This window comes from Tyto alba, unplaced genomic scaffold (genome assembly GCF_018691265.1).
Source record: "Tyto alba isolate M040663 unplaced genomic scaffold, T.alba_DEE_v4.0 Super-Scaffold_33, whole genome shotgun sequence".
In the NCBI taxonomy this organism is placed as follows: Eukaryota; Metazoa; Chordata; class Aves; order Strigiformes; family Tytonidae; genus Tyto; species Tyto alba.
The window spans coordinates 17,962,142-17,988,144 of record NW_024881308.1 but is presented as its reverse complement, the minus strand read 5'-3'; the positions used below and the strand labels follow the sequence as shown (position 1 = coordinate 17,988,144).

At 44.0% G+C, this 26,003-nt stretch overlaps 1 protein-coding gene across 7 annotated transcripts; it reads left to right on the top strand.

The window, feature by feature from the left end:
- Positions 1-422: 422 nt before the first annotated feature.
- ELMO2 (engulfment and cell motility 2) lies at positions 423-25,969 on the top strand. Of its 7 annotated transcripts, XM_042801040.1 has the most exons (24): positions 423-530; positions 2,055-2,195; positions 2,888-3,000; positions 7,064-7,189; positions 7,326-7,366; positions 7,876-7,948; positions 8,287-8,337; positions 9,502-9,683; positions 13,266-13,365; positions 13,576-13,727; positions 16,540-16,618; positions 17,230-17,265; positions 20,171-20,221; positions 20,553-20,675; positions 21,321-21,455; positions 21,896-22,000; positions 22,081-22,189; positions 22,842-22,978; positions 23,306-23,469; positions 23,552-23,664; positions 23,970-24,077; positions 24,427-24,509; positions 24,842-24,919; positions 25,515-25,969. In XM_042801040.1, exons 4-24 carry the CDS (start codon positions 7,112-7,114, stop codon positions 25,713-25,715), a joined length of 2,199 nt encoding a protein of 732 aa, XP_042656974.1. In that variant the 5' UTR covers positions 423-530; positions 2,055-2,195; positions 2,888-3,000; positions 7,064-7,111; the 3' UTR covers positions 25,716-25,969. The 7 variants fall into 7 exon arrangements, with proteins under 7 accessions (XP_042656974.1, XP_042656973.1, XP_042656972.1 ...); XM_042801039.1 differs by lacking the exon at positions 2,888-3,000; XM_042801041.1 differs by lacking the exon at positions 2,055-2,195 and having other exon boundaries at positions 448-530.
- The last annotated feature ends 34 nt before the right edge of the window (positions 25,970-26,003 follow it).

Genomic DNA, 26,003 nt, shown 5'->3' with positions numbered 1-26,003 from the left:
CGAAGGGGCGGGTATCGCGCGCGGCTGCGGCGCCGCCCTGGTGTTCCCTGCCCGCCCCGTGCTCGGCGGCCGGCCGAGCTGCAGGGAAGACTCCTCCGCACGAGCCGGGGGAGGCCCGGCCCCGGGCGGTCGCGGCCGGTCCGGAGGCGGGGCGCTGCTGACGCGGGACGCTGCCTGGCGGCCCCGATGGGCGGGCGGGGCGCAGGAGAGGGGGACGCGCTGACGTAATTCTCTGAGGCTGCCGAGGGGGGCCCGGTAGCGGGCTGCGCGTGGGCTGTCACGCGCGAGGGTGGCGGGCCCGGCAGACGGAGCTCATGCCGCTGCCCTGGCGGGCTCGCGCCGCACTGGGGCGGGGTCGGCCGCCCGCGGTCTCCATGGCAGCGCGCTGCGGGCGCGTGACGCGCGTGTCGCGGCCAATCGGCGGCGAGGCGGCTGAGTGACAGCTGGCGGGGCCAGTGGCCGGCAGCGCCTTGGCGGGGCCGCTGGAGCTACCGGGCGGCCGGAGCGCGGACCGGCCGCGGCGGGGCTGGGTGAGCGCAGGGCGGCGGGCGGGGGTGGGGAGCCGCGCGAGGGTCGCGGGGGGCCGGGTAGCACGCCGCCGGCCTCGGCACTGGCGGGCGCAGCCGCCAGTGCTGCCTTCTCGGGCCCACTGCGGCGCCGCGTCCCCGGCCCTTCCCTCCGGCGGCCCGCCCCGCCGCCGGGCTCTGGCCTGGGGTTGCCGGGCCCCCTCTGAGCCCATCCCGGCCTCCAAGTTCCCGTTATGCAGCGGCCGCTGGAGCTACGGCTGTCGGTGCGCGCGGGGCCCGCCGCGGCGCCCCGGCTCCCGGCCGTGAGACCGGGGAGGGGCCGGGGTCGGGCCGAGAAGCTATCCGAGAACGGCGCAGGTCCCCGCTCCCCCAGGAGCCGAGTGGACCCGAGGCGTAAAGTGGGCAGCACTTCGCTAGGACAAAAAACGCTCGGCACCTTAAATTGAGTTTTAGCCCAGGCTTCGGGAGTTGCTGGCTGGCTGGCTGGCTGTTTTCAGCTCACTTGACTGATTAAAAATAATAAAAAAGCAGTTCTCTCTTTTTGCCTGTTGCTATCAGTTTCTGCCTTAGCAAGGAGATGGTCTCTGCCCAACTTTGTTGGAATGTGCCAGATGAGAGTTCAGTGTCATAGGCTTACTGTTTCATGGCTAAACTGGAAGGCCTTTGGAGGAACATAGGATTCCAGAGATGGAGAATCTGAGCCACCTGCTTCTTTAGTTTCTCTGGTGAAGTATGTTTCTCTTTGCTTGTTACGTGAAGTAACATAAAAAACTATACTTAGCCCTCAGGTTGGACTCTGCCATCTGCTACCCTCTTGTGCTGCTTGGTCAGGGAAGCAGTTTTCTCTGCACACTTGTCCATGTAGTCAGACTAATGTCACTTCCACCTATGGTTTGTCCTGTTGGTACCACCACCCGGGGACTTGCTGAGATCTGACCTGGATGTCTTGCCGCATCTACAGCTTTCAGAAGCTGCAGCTACTTGGTTGTTGACCAGGGGATTTTACTAGGCAGCTTTTCACTTTCATGGAATGTTCTTTCATCCTCCTCATTTTCATTCTGTGCGCAGCACACTTTGTTCTCTATCTGTAATGAAAAGAAGATTGAGTTTGTGAATAGGCAAATTCGGTTTAAAATACTCTAGTTGTTTTAGCTTGCAGCTTCTCAGAAGTCTCTTGAATAGTGTTTTATTAGTGGCTTTACTGATTTTTCCTTGCCTTGCATCTACCCCTACACCACTGCTTTGTGTGAAGGAACTGGCTCTGCAGAAGCAGAGTGAATTCATCTTTGATGGATTTCAGCTTGGCTGCTATCTCCCTGTACAAAACTGTGATAATTGCTTACATGCTGTTGTTGAGAAGAATGCGCTGTGAGAGACCCGTAAATGACTGATAATCACGATTATGCAAAATTGCAGTCTGTGCTTCTTCCCAAGAGCTGCTGAACAGTCATTTTATCAGATATATCACTGTTGCACTGCAGAATGTCCATTGTAAAAATTAACATCTGTCACTTCTCTTGTCTGCAGGCACGTAGTGAAATCTTTTCAAAGAATGCTTTTGACAGACAACCATGTGTTAAGACGCTGACCTGAAGTACCCTTTGTATTTGTAGTCCAGTCTTCATTATCCTCTTCTGGAAACCTGCTTCTGCTGAACCACTGATCTGTGTAGGTCCTTCAGAGGGTTGTTTGACCCAGACTGTCTGAAGAGTTTCCTACCGTTTCTAATTTTGAATCCCTACTTCTTTGGGTTCTGCTTAGCCAATTCATTTTGATGTTTTAATCTCTTCCTCTGTAGGCTCCTGTGGTATCTGTTCCATGGTGCTGATGTGCAAAGAAACAGTCCTTAAGCTCTATTTCTTTCACTGCGTATTTGCTGTGCCTTGAATATTGATTGGAATCGGGAACATGGTTTCTACTCATGAGTGGTTGCTCGTTCGTGAAAGAAGTTCGGGGCAGAAATAGTCTAATGTGTCATGATGAGTTACTTTCTGAGTTTGTATGCAGCTGAAAACTTTTCTTGAGATATAAAGGTAGTGTAATACAACTTGGTTGGTTACTGTTTTCAGCAGCAAGGGTATCAGGGGAGCTGCAGGTAGAGTGCATTACCACTAGGAGCTGTGGGCCAACCTCTGCCGTACTTTTTCTGATGAAACGGGAGTCTTTATTTATACGGTACTTAGGAACATGGTTTAGTGGTGGATTTGGCAGTGTTAGGTTTATGGTTGGACTTGATCTTCGGGGTCTTTTCCAACATAAATTACACTATGGTTCTATGGTTTCTGCAGAATTTTCCGTAATATCGTTCTCTTTGTTTTAATGTGCGCTTCCTCTCCCTGAATGGTGCTTATTCTTCACAGGGGAAAAGGCAAGTTAGAGATCTGTAAAGGCTTCTACCTATAGTAATCTGGGCATCTTTGGTTTGGCATATATGAAGTACTGTATTTCCTTCTACTCAGCAGCATCTCGCAAGGTAAGTTGCAGTACAAATAAAAGGCTATAACTGTACTGCAAGGGGCTGAATGAAGAATTGGTAATTAGATGCTAACTACTCATGAGTATATTAGTTAAGAGTTGCAGATTCAGTTCTTAAAACTCAAGGAAGCAATCTTGAGCCTTGCCTCTTCACTGTGTATTTGCTGTGCCTTGAACACTTAATAGATTTAGATGGTTTCTAGTTGTGAGTTGGTTCACTCGTAGGAGAAGTAATTATCTGTTCAGTTATTGCAAGCCAGTCTGATTATTGGAGATGACGTGTGCTTATGCCATATGACTATAAGATTTCTCAGGCTTTCACTTTTAGGACATCACAGACTTTAGTTGCTGAACGGAGCACAGTGAGTAGAAATCACATACCATTTGGGAACTGCCTGTCTATTTCTAGATTTAATGGATGGAAACCTGTATTTCCTGCAGATCCAGGGGTGTCATGCAAATTGGGCACTGGGGAATATGTACAGAGGTATGCTACTGCTTATATACTAGTAATTGCCATAGTGTACTTCAGGATTTAATTGATGAGTTATCCCTGTTTTGAGCTATTGCTGCAAAAGATATTTGTGTATGTGTCTGTAATTCAGGAAAAGGAAGTAAGGAAGACTGATTCATAGTTTTATTAGGTTCATCTATCTCTTTGCAAGACAGAAGGATCGGATAAGCTCCAGATTCTTATGACTGATGCTACAGAGTGCATTGGTTCAGCAGGCTCTCTTGGTTCTGTCTTGTCTCTTTATTACACTGTACTTGGATGCTAGAGAAAGTCAGGTTTTAGGATCAGGAGGGACTCTTCTGAGTTGCAGTGCGGTATGCTTGGCAGACTTCTCATATCCTCAGAAATATCAGGTATTGGTTGTTGACTTGTGAACGGGCTGAGAATAACTGGTATAGGTAGGCTTGCTATGGATACTAACCCCAATAGTAAGCGCTGTACGGCGGGGCTTAAGTCTTTTAAATATATCTGGGTTCAAAGCATTCCTGTCTTTATACAGATTCCTTTGCTCTGCAATGAGGCAAGGTGCTATTCTGATCTTGGGTTCCTTATGCTTTGTTGCCTGAAATCCTAGTTTACTTTGGACAAAAGACCAGCTGTTTCAGGATAAGTGTGGAAGAAAGGAGTAGAGTCCAGTTTGATGATTGTAAGGGGTATGAAAATAGCACCAGCAGCTGCGTGTTTAGGGTTAGGGGCCTCCTGAGAACATACTTGCTGCAAGTTAGCAAGTCTGTCTTAGCAAAGAGTAAATTGTATGTTTCTGTCTTGGAGTGAGAGAATAGAACACTGATAATCAAAATTTGTGAAGAAAGGGGAATATGTTATTACATGCTCATGGGATTTGGAGACTGTTTCCATAGGACAGTATACGCTCAACGCTTTCTGTTTGTGTATTAGCCTAGTTCTGTGGGCTGCAAAGGCTTCTTTGAAACACTAATTTAATTGAACGCTCACATGAGTGGTTTTCCTTTGTGTGACCTCACCTTGTCCAAACTGGCATTTTTTTACCTGATGCACCTTCTCTGAAGGACAGGCTTTCCTGCTTGTTGTCTGGATGAGAGTGGTAAAGTTTTTATCTAGAGCAAATCTTGGAGCAGGAAGGGGCTTGGTTGTCTTCCCTCCAGGATTAGGAAGAAGAATATCAGGTTTTTGTGTAACTGCCTGACTCTTAACTTGTAATTTTGTATGGTAGGAATTGTATAAATGCTTTTCGATCACTGCCCAAGACCTGGCCAGCCTGACTGGTGCACTTAGTGTGTTGCTTTTCTGAGGCCAGCTTTCTTGATCTCTTAGTCTGAGCTAATACTGTGATGCTTCTCTGAAAGGTTGTAGATGTTATTTTAAGAAACTGACGAAGCTGAACCTAAGTTGACTGGCACTTTTCCCTGTGAGTTGTGTTTAGTCTTACAGTCATTTTATGGGTTTTAAGAAAACATAAGCTGTTGTTGGGAGGAAAAGTCCAGGGGTACTGACTGTAACCATCTCTGCTAGTTGGGGTAAGATGCTCATTTTCAGAATATCATGAAATTCCAAATCTGGCTTGCCAGATACTTTCCAAGGGGTGGGATAGTTGAGTGAGCAAAGTCTGGCTGTCATAGGAGTGGAGGAGGATGGTGTTCCTGTGCACATGCAATACCAATCTCCCTTTTGGGTTGACTGAAGCCCGAGATAGCTTTGGAGTTCAGGCTTCCTGGATTCCTGCAGGAACTGCAAAGACCATACACATACTGAGAATAAAGCAAATTGAGCAAGGCAGCAACTTCAGAAGGGCTTCTCGTGTTAAACAATGCTTGTTTTAATAGGCGAATGGCCGATTTCTCTCTCCAGCAAGTGCCTTCATTGTAAGGCAGTTATCTGTGATCTGGTGGAGACTTGAGGGCAAGGCTAGCTGCAGTTGAAAACACTGAGCATTTCCAGGAGGTGCTATGAAAGAAATTCTAAACTTGCACCTCTCATCCTCACTTCCAGCAGGCAGGAGTGATAATAATGTGACTATCTCAAAAAGCTGCACCAGGAGATCATAGCATTTTGTTTTCCTAGGTGAGGAAGCTGCCTCAGCTGGAGTGAGAAGATAGTCACAGGGGGCTGATAAAGGGGTTGGTGTGTGTACAAATGCAGAGAAATATTAGCACACCTGAATTTTCATATCTTCCCATGCAGTGATACCAGTCTCTGTGAGGGAAGGAAGAGGCGTATGAGCTTCGTTAATTAAGATCAGCAGCAGATCTCTAGGTCAACATCTTATACAGGTCAGGCATACGCACCCTTTGTGATAGACTCAGCTAATTTCATAAAGTTCCCCTTTCCAGGACAGTCATGTAATCCAATGTCCTGGGCCAGGTATCTCTGCAGCTGCTTGATCTTTGCAGATCCATGGAAACTTCTCTCTTCTTTATTTGCCTTGCATCAGGAAAATTGCAAAGGCTGCTGGTTTCCCTTCAAATCTTAGCCTGTCTTAGCATCTCCTTCCCGGTTGATCAAGGAAGTCGGGAAAGTATGTTAGTCATGAAACAATGTCCCTGCTCAGCACTGTCTCATCTCTGTTCTGGGAAAGGGGGATTGGGTTTTCCCAATAGGAGAAATAGGAGCTGGGAAATCGTTCTTCAGATGATTACCATCTCATTCACAGTATGCTGGAAATTGAGTCTCAGGAGACCTTAAGGACAGAACTACTTCTGTGTCCAGTACCTCTTTTTTTTTGCAGCTTGAAGCCTTTGTTCCTGAGAGCTGCTGATGGGGAGGGTTGTCTCTCTCCCATGTGACTTTTTCACTATGGTTCTGTGGGAGAGAGCAGGAATGCTCCATCCACATAGGAGAGGATTAAAAAGGAACTGAAATAGTACATTTCTTTATAGCCTCTTACTACCAGATGAAGCACAAACCAGCATGTCTGACAACTGTCTGGGACCAAACCCTGAACACAAGCTTATGCTCTAAGACAGATAAAGGAGTGAAAGGTAGACCTCCAGAGCAAATGCTGAGTTAACTTTTTTTTCTGTGATGCATATTCATGTTTTGGATTTATGATGTTATAGGAAGGCAATGGAATTAAGCTAGATGCTGCTACTCTGCCTTGGAGCCTGTTTGGGTATCCTGAGTGGATCAGGGTATCTGAGAAATATGAATGGGGCATCAGTAAATACCCACCCGTGGGAGGGAGGCTACTTGGACAGTAGGTTCCCCCTCTCATGTACTGACAGTAGCTGAGCCTAGGGAGCTATTGTTGTACTAGTCCTGTAAACTGACTTGACAGTATGGACAGTAGGTGGCAGATGGGGCTTTGCTGATCAGAGTGACTCTGCTTTTTGTGTGAGTGCCCCAACAAGCTCTCAGAAGTATTCCTTAGGTGATAAGGTTGGGCATACAATTTCACAATGTGCTGTTTTAGTATGAGGCCTTGATCTCTGGCACAATGGGTGGTTTGTCTCTGGCAGGCGCAGCAAACCATAAGGCAGGTCTTATGTGGTATTTTGAAGCTTGGTGTTAGACGCAGTGTAACAACTGAAATAGTATTCAGAGAGCTGCTCACTGTCCTTTCTCTTAACAGGTGTGGGGGTATATGCTGTTGTAAAGGCACCTGGAGGAGTCTGGAGCAATGCCACCACCTTCGGACATTGTGAAAGTAGCTGTTGAGTGGCCAGGTGCCAATGCCCAGCTGCTGGAAATAGATCAGGTGAGACCTGGTAAGCAGATGGGGGAGGAGATACACAACAACCTTGCTACTGGAATATGGGAAGCACAGAGATGGGCAGCATTCCTTTATGGTTGAGAGAAACGTGGCTACTAAGGACTCTCTCTTTCTTTTCTAGAAGAGGCCTCTTGCATCCATCATCAAGGAGGTCTGTGATGGGTGAGTGGTTCCCTGGGAACCCTTGTGGAGAAAGTCTGTCTCCCTGACAAATCTTACTGGGGTACTGTGGAAAGTCTCTGCTGCTTGTCAGTGTGCTGCTAGCATGATCCATGCTGCCTGCTGCCAGTTTGGGCCATGGAATGGGCCGGGGTTTAAATTGTGAAGAAAAAGATCTGAAAAAACAGGGGCTTTGTATCTTTAATCCAATTCTGAGTGTGTGCATGTGTATGCCCCTAGATTCTGTGTCTCTGAAGATTGGCCCATTTTGCTGTTCCTGAAGCACAGGCGTCTTCAGACATTCCACAGAGCTTGACTTAGAGTAGGCTGAAGTCCCATCCCTCCTTCAAGGGGAAGGTGTTTTCTCTCTTCTTTGAGAGACCTAATTTCCTATGCTAAAGCTTTGCTCGAAAGTTCTTTTTCACCCTCTTGGGATCAAGCTCCTGTTCCTAACTGAGAGCCAGAAAAAAGAGGAGGACGAAGCTTATGTATTCTTCTTCTTCCTCTGCCAGGTGGTCGTTGCCAAACCCTGAATACTACACCTTGCGGTATGCTGATGGTCCTCAGCTGTACATCACAGAACAGGTCAGTGTGAGACTTGGCAATTTGCTGATGTCCTGGGCAAGAGTGTAGAATGCCTTTGGACTTGTGTCATGAAACAATACTGTCACTAATCCTTGAGGGGCAGCATCTGTGCTATCAAAAATACTCAGACTTGAATGGTATCATTCAACTGAGGAGCCTTGCACTTCTCCCTTTGCATGCTCATAGGTGTGAGGACTCGGTGATGCAACTCAATACCCTCGGTAGGGTTGTGTGATATAGGAACCCGTTTACTTGTGCATACAAATGTGCACTGTAGATCCAGTTGCATTCTTTCCCACCCCACTTTTCTGCAGTTTAAGGTTTATGTTTTCTTTCAGACTCGCTGTGACATCAAGAATGGAACTATCCTACAGCTGGCAGTCTCCCCGGTAAACGCTTCGTCACATCCCTTTTTATGAGTAGCTATCCTTGTATGGCAGGCTGTTTTTTGCTTCTCAGCTTTTCTTTCTCCTTCTCCCCAAATTGTAGGGGGCTTACCTTCATTGTGGGCCATTCTGCACAATGAGGCACACTCTAGTTTTCCTCCCTGGTTCTGGTGTGTATCTTTCATTTGGATGCTCTGCCCTGCTGTAGGACTTTCTGTAAATAAATCCAGTCCACATTTTTATTGCATCTCCTAGATTAGCGTAGAATCATAGAATGATTTGGATTGGAAAGGACCTTAAAGATCATCTAGTTCCAACTCCCCTGCCGTGGGCCAGGACACCTTCCACTAGACCAGGTTGCTTAAAGCCCCGTCCAACCTGGCCTTGAACCCTTCCAGGGAGGGGGCAGCCACAGCTTCTCTGGGCAGCCTGTGCCGGTGCCTCACAGCATGTTGTAAAACACCTGATGGATGCATTCTCAATATGAGTGCAGTTAGTATTTTCGGTCGGAAAGCAACAGTACAGGTGACTTAATGCAGAAGTTAAAATAAGAGACAAATTTGATTCAGAGGGAGTTGTTCCTAGTGAATTCTTGCTTTTGTGACCTCAACAGTTGTCTTTTGCAGACTTGATGCAGCTTCCTTTTTATTGAAAATCTTAAACCTTTTTTTGTGCGAGTGACATGGCATATAGCTGAGAGTGAGTAGAACAGGAAGACGTTATTTGGGCAAGAGGTGTTTGAGGACAACATTGATCTATGTCTGAGGAATCTTACAGAATGTTGTGTGGATACAGAAAATGAGCTTGTGCTTCTCTTTCAATCTACGAGATATTTTTTTTTTTAACATTGTATTTCTTTAATGGTCTCACTCTATATTTCTATATCTACCTCCACTCACCTCATCAAGAAGAAAAACAAGTATTTAACATGTACCATAGCGTTTTACTCGCCTCCTGCTTGGCTGTAACTGTTGCTGAGTGGAGCCTTTTTTTAGTCTGCCTTAGACTAGCTGACTGCTGCTACTTATACTGTCATTGCTGGTTATGTCTCTACCCTTGCCATGCTCTCTGTGCCCATCCCTGGACTTCTGGCAGAATGCTGATGCTGGCAGAACTTGGTCTGCAGATGACTAGTCTGTAACTGCCATCATCCCTCTTTCATCCCAGTCTAGGGCAGCTCGCCAGCTGATGGAGAGGATCCAGTCACACAGTATGGAAGCCCGACTGGATGCCATGAAGGAACTGGCTAAACTTTCAGCAGATGTGACCTTTGCCACAGAGTTCATCAACATGGAAGGGATTACAGTGCTGACACGGCTTGTGGAGAGTGGGACCAAGCTCCTGTCCCAGTAAGTTTCCTGTATTCTAGGACTCTGAAATAGGGCCTCAAATAAGGGGCTAATTTTGCTTGCTGAAGTGGCATTAAGCAACTAACCTCATAGGAAATGCCAATCTATTAATTGAGACAAAGTCTTTCTAGTCATTTGCTTAACCACATGAGGCAAAAGAGGAGACATTTATGATGTGTGAAACTTGCATTGAAAGGTCACTTTGATAATTTAAATTACTTTTATTACCTTTCTTGTGGTCATCTCCTCAAGCAGTTATTCATCTGAAGTCTAAGGGAGAAGGTATCCTGTGAAAAACCCACATGCACACAAGAATATTCCTGTAGAACTGGTGGCATGAACGTGCCAGTCAGCAGCAAGCTTGTTGCTGGCTTTTGTATATGTGATCAGTACTGTTTGAGCAGCACGGTAAGAACAGTTGCTATAAAGGCCAAAGGTCTGTTTATCTTAGGGAATGGAAAAGGCTAGAGAGTGTATAGCAGAGAAAGTATCAGTCTTCAGTCTCCAACAGTTTTCAACGTTTGGGCTTTCTGAGCAGAAATTGTATCTCTCTGTTTTAAGTTTTGGATGTTTCTTCCATAGATTTTTCTTCTTAATTTTTTATTCAACTTATCCTTTTGACATTTACAGCACTGTGTGGAAGTTCCACAGTTACTTGTCCTATAAGAAAAAAAATACTTCCTTTATTCTAAACATGTGACCTAATATTCATTTGGTTCCCTCTACGTGTTTTGTTATGAGAAATTGTAGATTCTTCTGTCTTCTCTGTACTATTCATAACCATATAGATCTCTCTCATATCAATGCTTAGTCATGCCTTTTCTAACCTGCAGTCTCAGTCCGGTAACACTGTAACTGTGGCAGCCATTCCAGAGTGCTAATCATTCTTTCTATGTTTCCCCTAGCTCTTAGCTCTTTCCAGTACTACGGTGCTGTTGTGGGGAAATCTGTTTAACTTTTAATCAGTTTGAAACCCGACCATTTAATTTCTACGCTTTTGTTTGTCTTTCAGTCAGTTATTTTAATGCAGGAAAGGGCTTTTGTTTTTTACCCTTTAGCAGCTGAATGTTTTGTTTTTTTTAAGATGTTTTAGTGAAGCACATCATAATCCTCTTCAAAGGCCAAGAGTTGTGCTTAACTGTTCTCATTCTGACTTTACTGAAGGTCTCTGAACAAATCAGTTTGTGGTGGGTTAACCTCATCTGGCTGCTAGCTGTCCACCAAGCCACTCTTACTCCCCTTCCTCAACAGGATAAGGGAAGAAGACCAGATGAAAGGTCTTATGGGTTGGTCAAAACACACTCAACTTGGGGAAAATTAATTTATTGTTTTGCTAATTAAAAATAAGAGTAGGATGGTGAGGAACAAAGACAAAAGTAAAACCACCTTCCCTCCACCCCCTTCTTTCTGGGCTTGATTTTATTCCTTTCCTCCCAGCACCAAGATGCACAGGGAGATGGGAAATGCAGGTTGCAGACAATCCATAACACTTTATCTCTGCTGCTCCTTCCTCATCACACTTTTCCTCCGCTCTGGTGTGGGGTCCCTCTCATGGGATACAGCCCTTCACAAACTGTTCAGTGTGGTTCCCCCACAAGGCACAGCCCATCAGGAACAGACTGCTCTAGCATGGGTCCCTTGTGGGCCACAGTTCCTGCCAGAGAACCTGCTCCTGCATGGGCTTCTCTTGATGGGCCGCAGCTCCTGCTAGGAGCCTGCTCCAGCACAGACTGCCTGTGGGCTGCAGCTTCCTTCAGGGCATCTCCACCTGCTGCGGCATGGAGTCCTCCACAGGCTGTGGTGTGACTATCTGCTCCACCGTGGCAGTCTGTGGGTAGCAGGGGACAACCTGCTTCACTGTGGTCTCCCCATGAGCCGCAGGGGAATCTCTGCTCCAACGCCTGGAGCACCTCCTCCCTCTCCTCCTTCACTGACCTCCAATGTCTGCAGGTTTGTTTCTCTCACATGTTTTTTGATTGCTCTCTCATAGCTGTTGTGTAGCATTTTTTCACCCTTTCTTAAATATGCTTCCACAGAAGTGCCACCAGCTTGGCTGACGGGCTCAGCTTTGGCCAGCGGTGGGTTCATCGCAGAGCTGTCTGGGACGAGATGTGTCTGGCATAGGGCATCTCCAGCCTCTCCTCACAGAGGCCACCCTGCAGTCCCCTGCTACCAAAACTTTGCCACATAAACCTTGTACACCTACAGATGTGAAACATAACTTCCCTCTACAAAAGCCATAGCAACTCTTCCCTGTTAAATATTTCTTTTTCTTCTAGTGGTACTATCCTTTTATGATAGATTCCCCCTATCTTTCTGGTTACAAATACCTAAGTGCCTGATAGGTCCTTCAGATTCCTGCCTGAGTCCTTTTTGAAAATTGGCATTATATTTGTCACTTTCTGCAGAACACAATAAGTAGTTTGGCAATGTTTCATTTTACTATGGTTCCTTTTGAATTCTTCAGTGAATATCATCTGATCCTGGAGATCTGTTCTTCATATTAATGGCTTGGTCCAGAATGTCTTCTAGTGATATTCAAATGACAGATTTGAAGACTTTTCTTCTCTCCTAAAAACAAAGAAAAAACAAACTGAAAAAACCCCAAACTCTGATTTGGCAGTTTCCCCGAGCACATTTCACAGTGAACTCGGATGCAAATAATTCACTTGGCTTTTCTGCTGTAGTTGTTCTGTTTTATTGAAAGCACTTTTGAAGTCTTGATAACTTAGTGCTGTAACATTTATAGGTCTTCTGTTTTCTCATATATTATCAACTAATATGTTTTCAGCATGTTTTGCAATTTTTCCTCAGTCTTTTTTACCTTTCTGTCTTGTGGTTATGTATTAAATTTTCCACAATTCATGCTGTGCTTTCATTTTGTTTCAAGCCAGGTCCCAATATTTACAGAATGACAATTCATTCTTCTTTGTTTGTCTCTGATGTTAAAACATATTTGTTTTGCGTGTGTGTGTGTAGGGAGATTATAATTTCCAAAGATTTTTGCATGTTTTGTGATATAAATTTACTCTAGAGCTGAAATCTGACAACAGTTGTAAAATCTAGTGTTTGCAGATGGTTCAAATTTTCAGTTGATCTGCTTAAAAATCTTTCCCCTTCACAAGTATTTTTTTTTTCAACTGATGGTCATTGTACTGAATATTCTGGGTTTTGCTGGTTTTTGGCTGTGTTTGGGTTTCTTTCCTCTTATGAAAGTGCTGCATTTGAGCAGTGATACTTTGCAGTGCTCAGGAATAAATACTGCATTGCTGCTTCTCCTCTTACTCCTTTGACTAGTCGGATCCTGATCCAGGTGGTTGTGAGTGCCTGATGGCAGGACTAGAGGCTTTTTTTTGCTGGTTTTAATTTGTGCTTGTAATCAGAAAAAATAAAATATGATTCTACAAAGCATTAAAATTATCTTCATAAATTCATATACTTTCTTGTTTCCCCTGCTGCCAAACTGTAGCCTGTTTTATTAGGAGAAGCTGGTGACATTTTCTTCTTACCCAGCTTATTCAGCTTGGAAAGGCTTTTTCCTTGCTACCAGGTCTCTTGTAACTGCATCCTTCATTTCCTCAGTTACAGTGAGATGTTGGCTTTCACCCTGACTGCCTTCTTGGAGCTCATGGACCATGGTATCGTGTCTTGGGACATGGTCTCAATAACCTTCATCAAACAGGTGAGTTTGGGTAAAGGGGGTGAGTGGATGCTATTTCTTTTCATGCTTTAATGCAGCTTCCGGGAAGGGCAAGATGAGTCTGAGAAGCTGAGTACTCATTGAGAGCACAGTATACCCAGATTTCTGAGCTCTGTCTCCCTTAGTTTGTCTCACTCACCACAAGGTTTCGTGGATGGGCATCTGTTGACCTGTAGGTTCATCTGTTTTTAGATTGCAGGATATGTGAGTCAGCCTATGGTAGATGTCTCCATCCTCCAACGATCCCTAGCCATTCTAGAAAGCATGGTGCTAAACAGTCAGACTCTGTATCAGAAGATAGCAGAAGAGATCACCGTGGGGCAACTAATTTCTCATCTGCAAGTGTGAGTGTCCACCCAACGGTGGTGTGATTTAAATCAATTTTATGAATATCTGTTAATTTGAAAATACATCCTTTTATGTTTATAACACTTAAAGATGCTATTTTTAAAGTATTACTGATATGACATCTTACTTGAACTTTAGGATTTCTAACGTATTTTTTAAAAAAATAGGATTCTGGAAAAATGTGTTCTGGAAACACTTAAGCATGTGAGTATATGTCTTGAACAAAGATATTTTGCTTTAACAACTGTACAAGTGTGTTCAGTGTTAGGACCAAACTTGCATTTTACTAAAACAGCTTCCCAAAGCTTCTGCATCCAGCCATCTGTCACCTTCTCCCCTCTTTAAATTGTCTCCACTAGAATCTAAGAGCTCATCATCTTCTGGTTTTTGTCCTGCCTATTAGGAAGAAAACAATGCTTTTCTTGCTTTTTTCCCCACCTCCCTTTCCTCTTTTTCCAAATGAACTGACAAATGAATATCTGGCTTTTAAAGCTGTTTGTCTAGGTCAGTTCTACTCTTCCATAAGAAAAAGAAGCATGCGCTTGTTAGAGCTTCAAGTAAGCTGTTTGTTTTGGGTTTTTTTTTTTCTCAAGCCTTTTAATTCTGAAAATGTGGAAAACCACCATTTGTGAATATGATTAATATTCCTTAATTGACGAATAGTTGTTTAACAAAATTACAGTGTAAACAACGTATTGCATCAGTGTCACTGTGTGCTTACAGTGCTTACACATTTCAACTTGGTTAACAGAAAAACTAAACAAGTTTTCATTAACACCGCAGCAACTTTGTTCTGCAAAGAGTATGTGTTCTTTCAGCTTTATAATTTCTATCTTAGTAAAACACAGTTTTGGTCCTAACACTGGACACGCTTGTGCAGTTGTTAAAGCAAAGTATCTTTTGTTCAAGACATACTCATGTGCTTAAGTGCTTCCAGAACACAGAAGGTTGAAGAAGGTATCTATGCAAGGAATATTGTAGAAGGGGAGACTGGAGAGTAAGCCAGAACTTGCTGGTGTGTGTTTGACAAGACTATCATGAGGGAAAAGTCTTTAACAGAGGATAGGTTCTGGAAGAACTGGACCATGGAAACAGGTCTGAAAGAGAGAAGTTAGAAGAGGAGAAATTATTTTAAAAATTGCTTTGCTGTGTCAAAAAGCAAGCAATGTGGTGAAAAGAGCAGCAAACCCTGAAAAGGAGGGCACAATAGGTAAAGTTGCAGACTTCAGAGACCTGCAAATCTTGGAGGCCCAAGGAAAACCTGGGATGATGCGTGAACATTTGCATGTTTGAAATATGGCAGATTGACCAAAATGAAGAAGATTTGGAAAGGAACAATACAAGAGAGAATGTGGTTGTTATCCACAGATATGCCAGGGATAAGTGCCAAAGTGGTGAAAATAGCTATTTAAGCTAAAAGATGTTTTAGCTTTAGGCATTTTATAAAAGTCTAATTAAAAAAAAGTTTTTATACACACACACATATATATATATATATATATATATACACACACAAGTATACACACAAATTCATGTAGGTGATGCGATGGACTTCTGTTAATCAGAATTGCTTGAAATTCTGCAGAAGTGTCCCAAGAGTATATTGGGTCTGACTGAGGTGCAGTTAATTTTCCCCATAGAAGCCCGCATAATGCTGTGTTCTGTATTGGTAGCTAGAAAGGTGTTGATAACACCAGTGCTTACACAGCATTAAGGCTGTCTCTCCAGCATTTCCCCTCACTAGTAGGCTGGGGGTGAGCAAGATCTTGGGAGGGGACATAGCCAGGACAGCTGACCCAAACTGACCAAAGTGATATTCTAGACTGTAGGACATCTGCTCAGCAATAAAAGCTAAGGTGGGGGGGAGGAGGCCGCGTGCATTTGTTACTACAATGTTTGTCTTCCGGAGCAACTGCTGTGAAGCCTTACTTCCTGGGAAGTGGTTGGACATCACCTGCTGATGGGAAGTAGAGAATAAATCTTTTGTTTTCCTTTGCTTCTGCGTGCAGGCTTTGCCTGTGCTTTATTAAACTACCTTTATCTTGACCCATGAGGTTTTTTCCATCTTATTTTCTCCCCTGCCTTGTCCTGCTGAGGAGGGGAGTGATAGAGCAGCTTGGTGGGCACCTGGCATCCAGCCAAGATCAAGCTGCCACAAAGAGTAATAGTGTAGTAAAAAAACAAAACTGGATTTGATAGAGCATCAAAACGGGGGTGGAAAGGAGTGTGATTGGCATTTGGAAGCTTATTGAAAACATGACAAGTGAAACAATACACTCTGTGTGATCCAGTAAGGGACTAAGCACTCTTTACCTGAAGCTCTTCAGTGACAATAAGAAAAAGATGTGTGGATTGGGCCAAACTATTGAGGTTGGAAGGCAGTGCCATAAAGAGATGCATGCTCCCCGCTTAGTTCCATTTGTGTTTGGTGGCTTTCATTGGCACAGGGGAGAAAAATTACTTGTTCTGTACAAGTCTCTAGCTGTATCCATGTAACAGACTGCAGTTTAACTAGGCTTTACAGAGATTGTTTCAGCACTGGAAACTGGTAGTGCTGAACTGTGAGCTCTGTTGGGCTGCAATCTGCACTATCCCCTGAATAATGGAGCTATCAAGTCAGCAATTTTTGTCAGCTTTTTGCAAGCCTTATGAAGAGTTAGATGGCATGAAAGTAGATTACCTGAATCCTGCTTGTCCATTGAAATGGAAGCTATCTGTAGTAAATGTTCTTAGGCACAGGCAAAGCAGCAAGCTGTAATGTTCTATACTGTCTGCTCTCTTATGATCCTCCCATTTTTGTTTCTTCAGCTCAAACCAAGAGATTCAGACATATGCCATTGCCCTGATCAATGCCCTCTTCCTGAAGGCACCAGAGGACAAGAGACAGGTTTGGTTTTGCTTTTTGGCTTTAAACCTGAATAATGGTTACTGGTTGGCTGTTTACTTTATGCCTCAGAAATCATATTGTCTGGGAAAGGTAGACCTCAGACTTTGGCAAGAATTTACGTAGCTGTTTCAGTGTGGCAACACTGAAAGAGTACCATGCCGTTAATGATCTGTTCTGGAGCAGCACATCTATGTTTGGGAGATGCTCAGGAAGGAATTTGAAATGCCTTGAGAGACAAAGTAATCTCTATACAGCATGGAAATTTTTTTGAAGACAGTTAATTCTGTATAGGGGAGGTAAGCTGGGTAGAGTCCTCGGGGTTGTATGTACTTACTAAACATATACCTGACCTACCCCTCCTACAAAAAAGGGACCTTTCTTAAGTCATAGGGGGATATTCCTACTGGCAAATGTGAGAAATGAAACACCTGTCCTGATCAGAGGAAAACCCCAATATCTCACATACGTGCAAGATGTGCATATGTCTGTATTGTGTAGCTTTGCTGTGTTGAGCCTTTCTTCTCTAGTGCCCCATTTTGTGCCTTATTTCTGGACTCCGAGCTAAATCCTGTCTGCTTCTCTTTGTGCCTTTTTTTGCTTTCTGCCAGCAGGACAAGCTGCTTAACCCACTAGACCTGCCCATCACTGTAAGTAACTCAAGCCTGGGGGCTGGTCATGCGAAACTGTAGGCTTGTTAGCTTTTCTCTACATATGCTTCATTGTATCTCAGAGATGATGCGTAGAGGCTTCAGGTAGTGGATGAGCCTAGGGAAAAGGGCGGGAGGGCTCCTGGGAATATACTCAGATTGCCAAAGGGAGAAGAGTCAGTAGTAGGAGAAATCCTAAATGATTTACTGTGCACACAACATAATAAAGATGACAGTGAAAGGAAACTGGTACTACCAGACTGATCAGGTGAACCAATTTTAAAACTGGAACCAGTTCTTTAGCAGTCTGGGTCTCCTTAAACTTACTACAGCCTGACTTTATACCCCAAATCTCGCCTGCATTAATGACAGTTCCATATCCAGCTGTGTCCTTCTAAAGGTAGAGCTGTCTGTGAAGAGCAGTCACAAAACTCATTGCTGATTGGGGTCTAGAGCATACATTCTGCCTAATCTGTGACTTCTCCATTATGGGAATTGTACTATAAGGATGTTTTTTGCCCCATGCTATCTGCAGGGGAATCACCACTCTTGTTAATAGGTTGATTTGGAACTTTCTGTAGCTTGAGATTCTGGTACCTTTTTTTAGATTTTCTGGGTGGCCCAGAGAATAATCCACTTTTGCCAAGGATGCAGTGCCTTCAGCGGGGAAACTATGGTCTCAATAAATGTTATATAATTTCTGAAATTAATCTATATGCTTAACACATGAAAATAAGGAAGAACATACTCCTCTGTTGGTAATTTGGCCAAGATACTAAACTTCATAGCAAACAAAATTCCAAGGGTTCTTTCACTTTTTTCCTTTTTTTTTTTTCTTTTTTCCTCCTTCCCTCCCTCCCTCCCTCCTCCCCTCTTTTCTTTTTTATTTTCCTTGAACACAACCCACATGACCACAAAGGGCCATGAAGATAATGGAAGGGAATGAAAAAGAGGTAGCCTAACTCTTCTCAGTGGTGCCTGCTGGCAGGACAAGAGGCAATGGACACAGCTTAATACCCAGGAAATTCTACCTGAACACACAACTTAAACAAACAAACAAAAAAATACGAGGGTGGTCAAACACTGGAACAGGTTACCCAGAGAGACTGTGGAGTCTCCATCGGTGGAGATATTAAAAACCTGACTGGACACAGTCCTGTGTGACTTGCTCTGTCTGATGTTGCTTGAACCAGGGGAGTTGGACTAGATGATCTCAGGATGTCTCTTCTAACATAAAAGATTCTGTGATTCGGTGACCACATCAAGCAGCAAAGTGGACATTATTGGACTCTCAGTAGAACATAGATCCCTTAGCAGTGGTTAGACTATGTGTGTGCTCGTGCTTCTCACTATGCTATTTAGAATTGTTTAATTGTCTTTGTCCTTCACACTGTTTATCTGCTTCAGTCACCTGTTACTTCATCCCAAGTACAAACTAATTAATTCACAGTGAGGATTCTTTGTATTGCATGCATGAAAAAGTGCTAACAGCAGGCCTTGTTCTAGTCTCAGTGCTATGTCTCAGGAATCATAGTAAAAAATAATGGCTCAGAGGGCAGTGTGTTATGTCTGAAACCACTTCCTACTTGATGTAGATGCTGCTTAGATATTTTCCACTCAAGCACTGACTCATTTTGGTTGTAACGTGAGCACTGCTGAACTTTCAGCCAACGTGGCTTGGCTATCAGCCAGCCCATCACTTACTTGTTTTAGGAGGTTTGTCTGACGCAAAAGTGATAATAGGGACTTGGAATGAGGTTAATATATACGTTTTACCAGACTCCTTATAAAGCCTGTCGAGAGCAGGGTTGATATGAGCAGTTGGAACAGCCTTGGATTGCTCAGAATGTACAGCTTTTGAGTGCTATTGTCTAAGACTGCACATCTGCTTCAAATTCCCAATCTGCCCTGCATAGGAATGCGAAGAGATCTCAGACTGGCAGTTCTTTTGGACTTCTTCCAGATGACGTACTGCCCAACAGAATATTCCTACCCAAAGATTTTGCTTATAACAGCAAACTTATGATAATATTCCATCTTGACATTACCACTTGTGCCACTTTCCTAGCAGGTGTAATGAGATCGCTGGTATTTTTAAAAGTGCATCTTCACAATTTACAAGGAAAGCACAGGTTAGATTTTTGCAGGTGCATGTGTAATTGGTCCTCAAACTAAATGCTTGCAGCAGATACTTGCATCTGCTGTGACTGTTTTGTCATCATGACTTGATGGTTGGGAAGCCCTGATCTGGGGAAGAAAGCCATGCGGTAAAGAGGGAAACTGGAAGCTTTCCTTTAAGCTTGAAAATTATTTACCTTTTATTTTTGTAAACTGAAGTGCTTCTGCACATTTTTCTTAAACTGACTTCTAAACATCTCTTTAGGAACTGAGACAAAGGAAATGTAAATTTAGGAGGGAGAGTTTTTGAGAGGGAGGAGACCCGAAAACTACATCCTTTAGCCCTTGTTATCTTGAGTGTATGTCTAGGTATAGAAAATTGTGAAATGTTAATTGAAGGAACCTCTTGTAGATGACAGATTTTTCTGGGCAACCCACAGTATGCTCCCTGATGCCCTATCTCCTGATACTGAAGTATTATTAGATGTCTAATGTTAAGCTAAATTTTCTTCTGTTCTTTGACTATGCTAGTGCTTTTCTCCCCGTTAATGACATCTTGTAGGGGAGCCATCCATGAGTTGTGCCTTTGTAGATGTCCCTTGCATCCCAACTTGATGCTTGCTTTGTGGTGAGATGCCATGCTAAATTGACAGTCTATAGTAAAAGCACTTCACTGTGTGCTAGTGCTATCTTCAGTTCATAGGCTTCTTTCTTTCTCTCCTTTCTGCACAATGTGCTTTTTGTTTATATTTCACTCATGTTATTTCATCTCTAAATTCCACAACAGGAAATGGCTAATGCATTTGCCCAGAAGCACCTGAGGTCTATAATCCTGAATGTAAGTATGTCTGGAATGACAGAGTGCTTCCTAATGTTCTCTTAATAGAGGTTTCACTTGTGCAGAGTGTAAATTCTGCTGCCCTCAGGGCATTTCCAGAAAAGTGACTCTTTCAGAGATGAAATTGGAGCCACTTGTTCAAAAGGGAGTGATCAGGATGCTTCTTTCTGCTGTTACAGAGCATTATCATTATGTTTCTGATGGAATATGGAGGTTAAACAGCTGAATCTTCGTATACAGAGATGTACATGCAGCCTGGCATATGCATACAGCTAAGACCTCGTTTTTTATTTATATTCTCTTCATTTCTACCTTATCCTTTCTTTTTCAGCATGTGATCAGAGGAAACCGCCCTATTAAAACAGAAATGGCACATCAGCTGTATGTGCTACAGGTCCTGACCTTTAATCTCCTGGAAGAAAGAATGATGACCAAGATGGATCCCAATGATCAGGTCGCTATTAGAGCTGAGTAAGATCTGATAGAATAGAACGTATAAGGGGCCTTATTCCTGAACTTCTCAGCTCGATACAGTTTGTAGTAGATGGTGCATAAAGTTTCAAACCCACCCCTCACATTGTAGTCCTTGAGATTAGGGTGTGCTCATGACTACCCTGCTGTATGCTATGGGACTTCTAGAGATTTAAGTGGTCACTGGAAGCCACATATTCATTTATTGACCAGTGTGATGCAAGCTGTCAAACTGATTACTCCATCTCTATGGAGGGCATGTCACTTTATCAGTTCCCTTGCAGTATACAAGGAAGCTTGGCATTTTTAAGGTGTCTGTTACGCAGTTGTTAGATGCATTGTAGTCTCCAATGAGTAATGCCTTAGCATTATCTGAATGCATAGAAGTTGCCTTTAACTAAACTTAGGGCATTTAAAGGAAAATGCAAACAAATATTTTGCATTACCCGGTATACTGAAACTTGCCATTTTGAAATGGATCACCTCTTCTTACACAGTGCTAATAACTTTTGGCATCTTTCCGTATTCACTGTGTAAGCCTTGGTGAGAGAGGTGGGACTGTGCATTGTGTGAAAATACTGCCCTAGTGATTGATCACGTTACCATTTCTCTACTTTCTGTCTTTCAGGCACAGAGAGATATCATATTTGAGTTGAGAAGAATTGCATTTGATGCAGAGTCTGACAGCAACACTGTCCCTGGCAGTGGAACAGAAAAACGCAAAGCCATGTACACCAAGGACTACAAGATGCTGGGATTCACTGTATGCATCTAGAGATAGTGCTGACTGTAAATCATGCAAAGGCACTCTAAGCAATCTCCATCAGTGCTGTGGGGAAATAAGGAATGGAAAAAGCCGTTTGCTTTACCATACTTTTGTATCTGAGTTTTAGAAATTCAGCTACACTGACTCCCAAGGAGGATCATTATGAACTTGCTGATTGGTTAAATGCTAGGTCTCATTAGGCACATTCTCTGGAGATACTTACTTACCATACACACCCATTCTATGAAGAACTTGGAATCAGCCTGTCTTCTAGAAAGTTTGAATAACATTGTCAGCAAGTATCCAAGGTTACCTCTTGGATAGATGCTAGGGAGGTGCTTGATGGACACGCAGTTGTAAAATACATTCAGAAAAGGTTCTCACACAATTTTTTTGAGCTAATTTGTTTGGGTTCTTTCTACACACTCTTTTCACAGAATCACATAAATCCAGCCATGGATTTTACTCAGACTCCTCCAGGGATGTTGGCATTAGACAACATGCTCTACTTGGCCAAATTTCATCAGGACACCTATATCAGGGTAAGCAAAGCTGCTGTTTTTTTGCAGATACCAACACCTCAGCAGCTCTTCTTAGTGTGTGTTGCATCCTCCTCTTCTAGATTGTTCTGGAGAACAGCAGTCGAGAAGATAAGCATGAGTGTCCCTTTGGGCGCAGTGCCATTGAGCTTACCAGGATGCTTTGTGAGATCCTGCAAGTTGGGGAACTCCGTAAGTACCATTTATTACCCCAGCTTTCCAAGTTGCTGGTCTGATACTTCTGGAAGTAGCTTACAGGCTGACAGTGACACAAGCATTTCTAACTTGATCTCACTTCTGCCACGTAAGGACAGCGGGCGCTTGCAGTTGCAGTGTCAGTGCCTCACTGATAATACCAGCATCAAAGTAAAGTAAGACATTTTGTTGTGTGCACTCTGGTTCTCCTGAAAAACTGACACAAGTGGAAGGCTGCAACTTCCTGAAGCTTCAGCAGGGTGCAATATAAAAAAAAAATAACACTTTAGAAACCATTATGAACTTGAGAAAAGTTTAGTAGTTCTGCCAGTCTCAAAACAGCATTCGGAGACAATCAGTATAAGAAATTCTACCAGAGGAAAGTAGGAAACAACTGCAAGCAGTTATTTGGGGGGACTGGTACGAAAAGGTCACACGAGTCAGAGGCTTGCATGGTAAAGCATGAGGATAGTTGCCATTCCCAATATAGACTGTCTGTGGGGAGATGAAGCATTGAATGGTCTTAATCTCTTTGAGTTAGTACTATTGTACACCATCAGATTTCTGTCACTGTAGTGGATTTTAAGTTACTCTTAGTAGGTCTTGTACAATATGCTGAAATGGTTGTGGTTTCTGTTTCTTCCTGAAGCCAATGAAGGCCGGAATGACTATCACCCCATGTTTTTTACCCATGACCGTGCATTTGAGGAACTTTTTGCCATCTGCATCCAGCTGTTGAACAAGACTTGGAAAGAAATGAGGGCAACAGCAGAAGATTTTAATAAGGTCAGAGTGGAGAAGAGGTGTTTTTGTAGAATCTTTTGAAGAACAGTGCGTGTTCACTCAGCCTATACACTTGGCTAAAGAGTAGGGCCATAGAAGGTATGACAAGGCATTGATGTGGGCTGTAAGGGAGAATGGACCAACTTGTATTTGGTATGATCTGAGGTCATTCATTGTTCTTCTGGATCTTCAAAGTCACTAGTATATCGATGCTGCTGGCCCTAGTTATTCCATGTCAGTTCTTTGCTGCCACTGAGCTGTGCCCTGGTTCTCTGCTGCCATTAAGCAGCAAGAATGTGACTTGCTTTTCTCCCTGCCCAACCTTTTTAGGTTATGCAGGTTGTGAGGGAACAGATCACACGGGCTCTCCCCTCTAAACCAAACTCCTTGGATCAGTTCAAGAGCAAACTGCGCAGCCTGAGCTATTCTGAGATTCTGCGACTTCGCCAGTCTGAGAGAATGAGCCAAGATGACTTCCAGTCACCACCTATTGTGTAAGTGCCTAACAAAACCAATTGCCTTCTGTGCTTGCTGTTATCTCTATTTTCTGCTTACTCTTCTATATTTGATTGCCAGGGAGCTGAGAGAGAAAATCCAACCAGAGATCTTGGAGCTGATAAAGCAACAGCGCCTGAACAGGCTCTGTGAAGGAAGTAGCTTTCGAAAAATTGGAAATCGCAGAAGGCAAGGTAAGGTGACAGTGTCTACTGCATTTTTTCTTGTGAAGAACTGTAGGCAAATAAGATCTAATGGATTAATCAGCAAGTATGTTGACAAAAAGGAAAGCTGATTACCTGTACTGTTTATACTAGCCAGTAGTTTGGAATGGATCCAGATGTGCATTTCTAAGGATACAACCATCCCCTCATGAACAGGAAGCACTGCTGAGGAACTGGGGGAGTAGAAGTATTGGATGGGGAGACTATAATGTAGTGGCTGTAGGATCTTACATGAATGATATTGCTCAGTTTATTCTACTTCATGTGTATTCCAGAAAGATTTTGGTATTGTCGCCTGGCTCTTAATCACAAGGTGTTACACTATGGAGATCTGGAAGATAATGCCCAGGGGGAAGTGACCTTTGAATCTCTGCAGGAAAAAAGTAAGTCCCAGTTACTGCTCTAAGCACACTGTGTATGTTCTGTGCTCTGCGGTCTAGGGGCTGTTATGAGTACCATCCTATTGATGAGAGAGAAAGAGCTGTGGCTGAAGCCCTCTCTGACTGAGATGAGATCAACTTTTGGTCCTTGCCCAAATCCTTTGAGTCTTGGAATTGTTTGGTATTTCATATAACAGCCAACTATAGGGATGTGTTACTGGTAATGTGTTTTGGAAAACTGCAGTAATGAGCTACAAAACCAGGAACAATGCTCATTTGCAAAGACAAAACAAAGTTCTGTCTTTTCCTGGTTAGGATTTCTTGTTTGTGAGTTTTATTTTTTCACTGATAGTTCCAGTTGCAGACATCAAAGCCATTGTCACAGGGAAGGATTGTCCACACATGAAGGAGAAAAGTGCACTGAAACAGAACAAAGTAAGTGCTCCCTTTTTGCCTGTAATTAATATCCAGTGCTGTAAAGTTGAAGACTGTGAAAGCAAACAACAGGAGCAAACAGTCTTCCACACTGCAGGTGCATTGTTTACAAAACCCATTTCCTATCTGGGCCTTTTCCTCGTACTCATTTGTGATTGCTAGGTACTGTGAGCATAGTCTGGTTGTGCTATAGGGTATTCAGAGTTGCTCAGAATACTGATATGGGAAAGTGCGCTGAGCTGCAGCAAGGCAGCTTCTCTTGTTGGGTTAGCAGGCAGAAGGTGCTGTGATGTTTTGTTCAGTTGATGAGTGAAAGATTCTTTTCCATTCAGGAAGTGTTAGAATTGGCCTTCTCGATATTATACGATCCTGATGAGACCTTGAACTTCATTGCACCTAATAAATATGAGGTAAGAAACATAGCTGTTAAGCAGTAGAATATAAAGCAATTAACTTCAGAGGTTAAGAAGGATCAGTTGCTTCTCAGTAAAGGCTTGAGCAGGATGTCTCCCACAGGTTCATTTCTTAGAAAATGTTGCTGATGCTTAGTGTGAATCTTCCTTTTTTTTTGGTTTTTTTTTTTGTTTGTTTGTTTGTTTGTTTTTATTGAAAAACAAAAAAAAATCCTAATTTCCCTTACTCTGGACTGCTACCTTCTTTCCTCCTATGCAGTCAGTTGTTCCCTCTTCCCTATTCTACTAAGACACTGTGGCCTAAAATAGCTTTGCTTTTTCTGTTGTTATGCCACAATAGAAACTCTTGTCCCGCTCCTAGAGCTATGGGGTCACGCTTATGCCTAGGCTGCTACCTTCTGTTGGAAAGCTCCATGGGCACTGTGTTGGGGTTGGTTGGTTTTTGTTATTTTTTTCCCCCATAGGTTAACTCCCTGCAATGTTTCCTCTTTTGGAGCTGTATGGGAGTGTCTCTAATTGTTGCATGGATGGAAAGAGTGAACATAACCTATCATTTATGCCTGGAGTTGTGAATTACCCTTTTTCTCCACAGTACTGTATCTGGATTGATGGGCTTAATGCTCTCTTGGGGAAGGACATGTCCAGTGAGCTGACTAAAAGTGACCTGGACACACTGCTGAGCATGGAGATGAAGCTGAGGCTCCTGGACTTGGAGAACATCCAGATCCCCGAAGCACCGCCGCCCATCCCCAAGGAGCCGAGCAGCTACGACTTCGTCTACCACTACGGCTGAGGGGGCCGGAGCTTTACGGGCGGCCTGCGCGCGCGGCGTGCGGCCGGCGCTGTTGTCACTTGCACGGAGCCCGCACTGGGCGCTGCCGCCTGGTCTCCCGCGCCCGCTCGCGGCGGGGCCGCCGGCCTGCGGCGGCTGCTGCTGCGGCGGCTGCTGCTGCTGCTGCGGGCGGCGCGAAGCGAGGCGGGCCCGCGCGGCCGTCTCGGCGCCGCACGGCTTTTGTATGAGTCAATAATAACCAGTAGCGCCCCCTGGCTGCCGCCGCCTCTGCCTCTTTCCGCTCAGGCC

What these genes read in the sequence shown, in the direction of transcription:
- ELMO2 (XM_042801039.1), top strand. Translation starts at nt 7,112, where the DNA reads ATGCCACCACCTTCGGACATTGTGAAAGTAGCTGTTGAGTGGCCAGGT. An exon ending in GGGACCAAGCTCCTGTCCCA is followed by an intron (nt 9,684 to 13,265) that starts GTAAGTTTCCTG and finishes TCATTTCCTCAG; the next exon opens with TTACAGTGAGATGTTGGCTT. An exon ending in CACTAGACCTGCCCATCACT is followed by an intron (nt 17,266 to 20,170) that starts GTAAGTAACTCA and finishes ATTCCACAACAG; the next exon opens with GAAATGGCTAATGCATTTGC.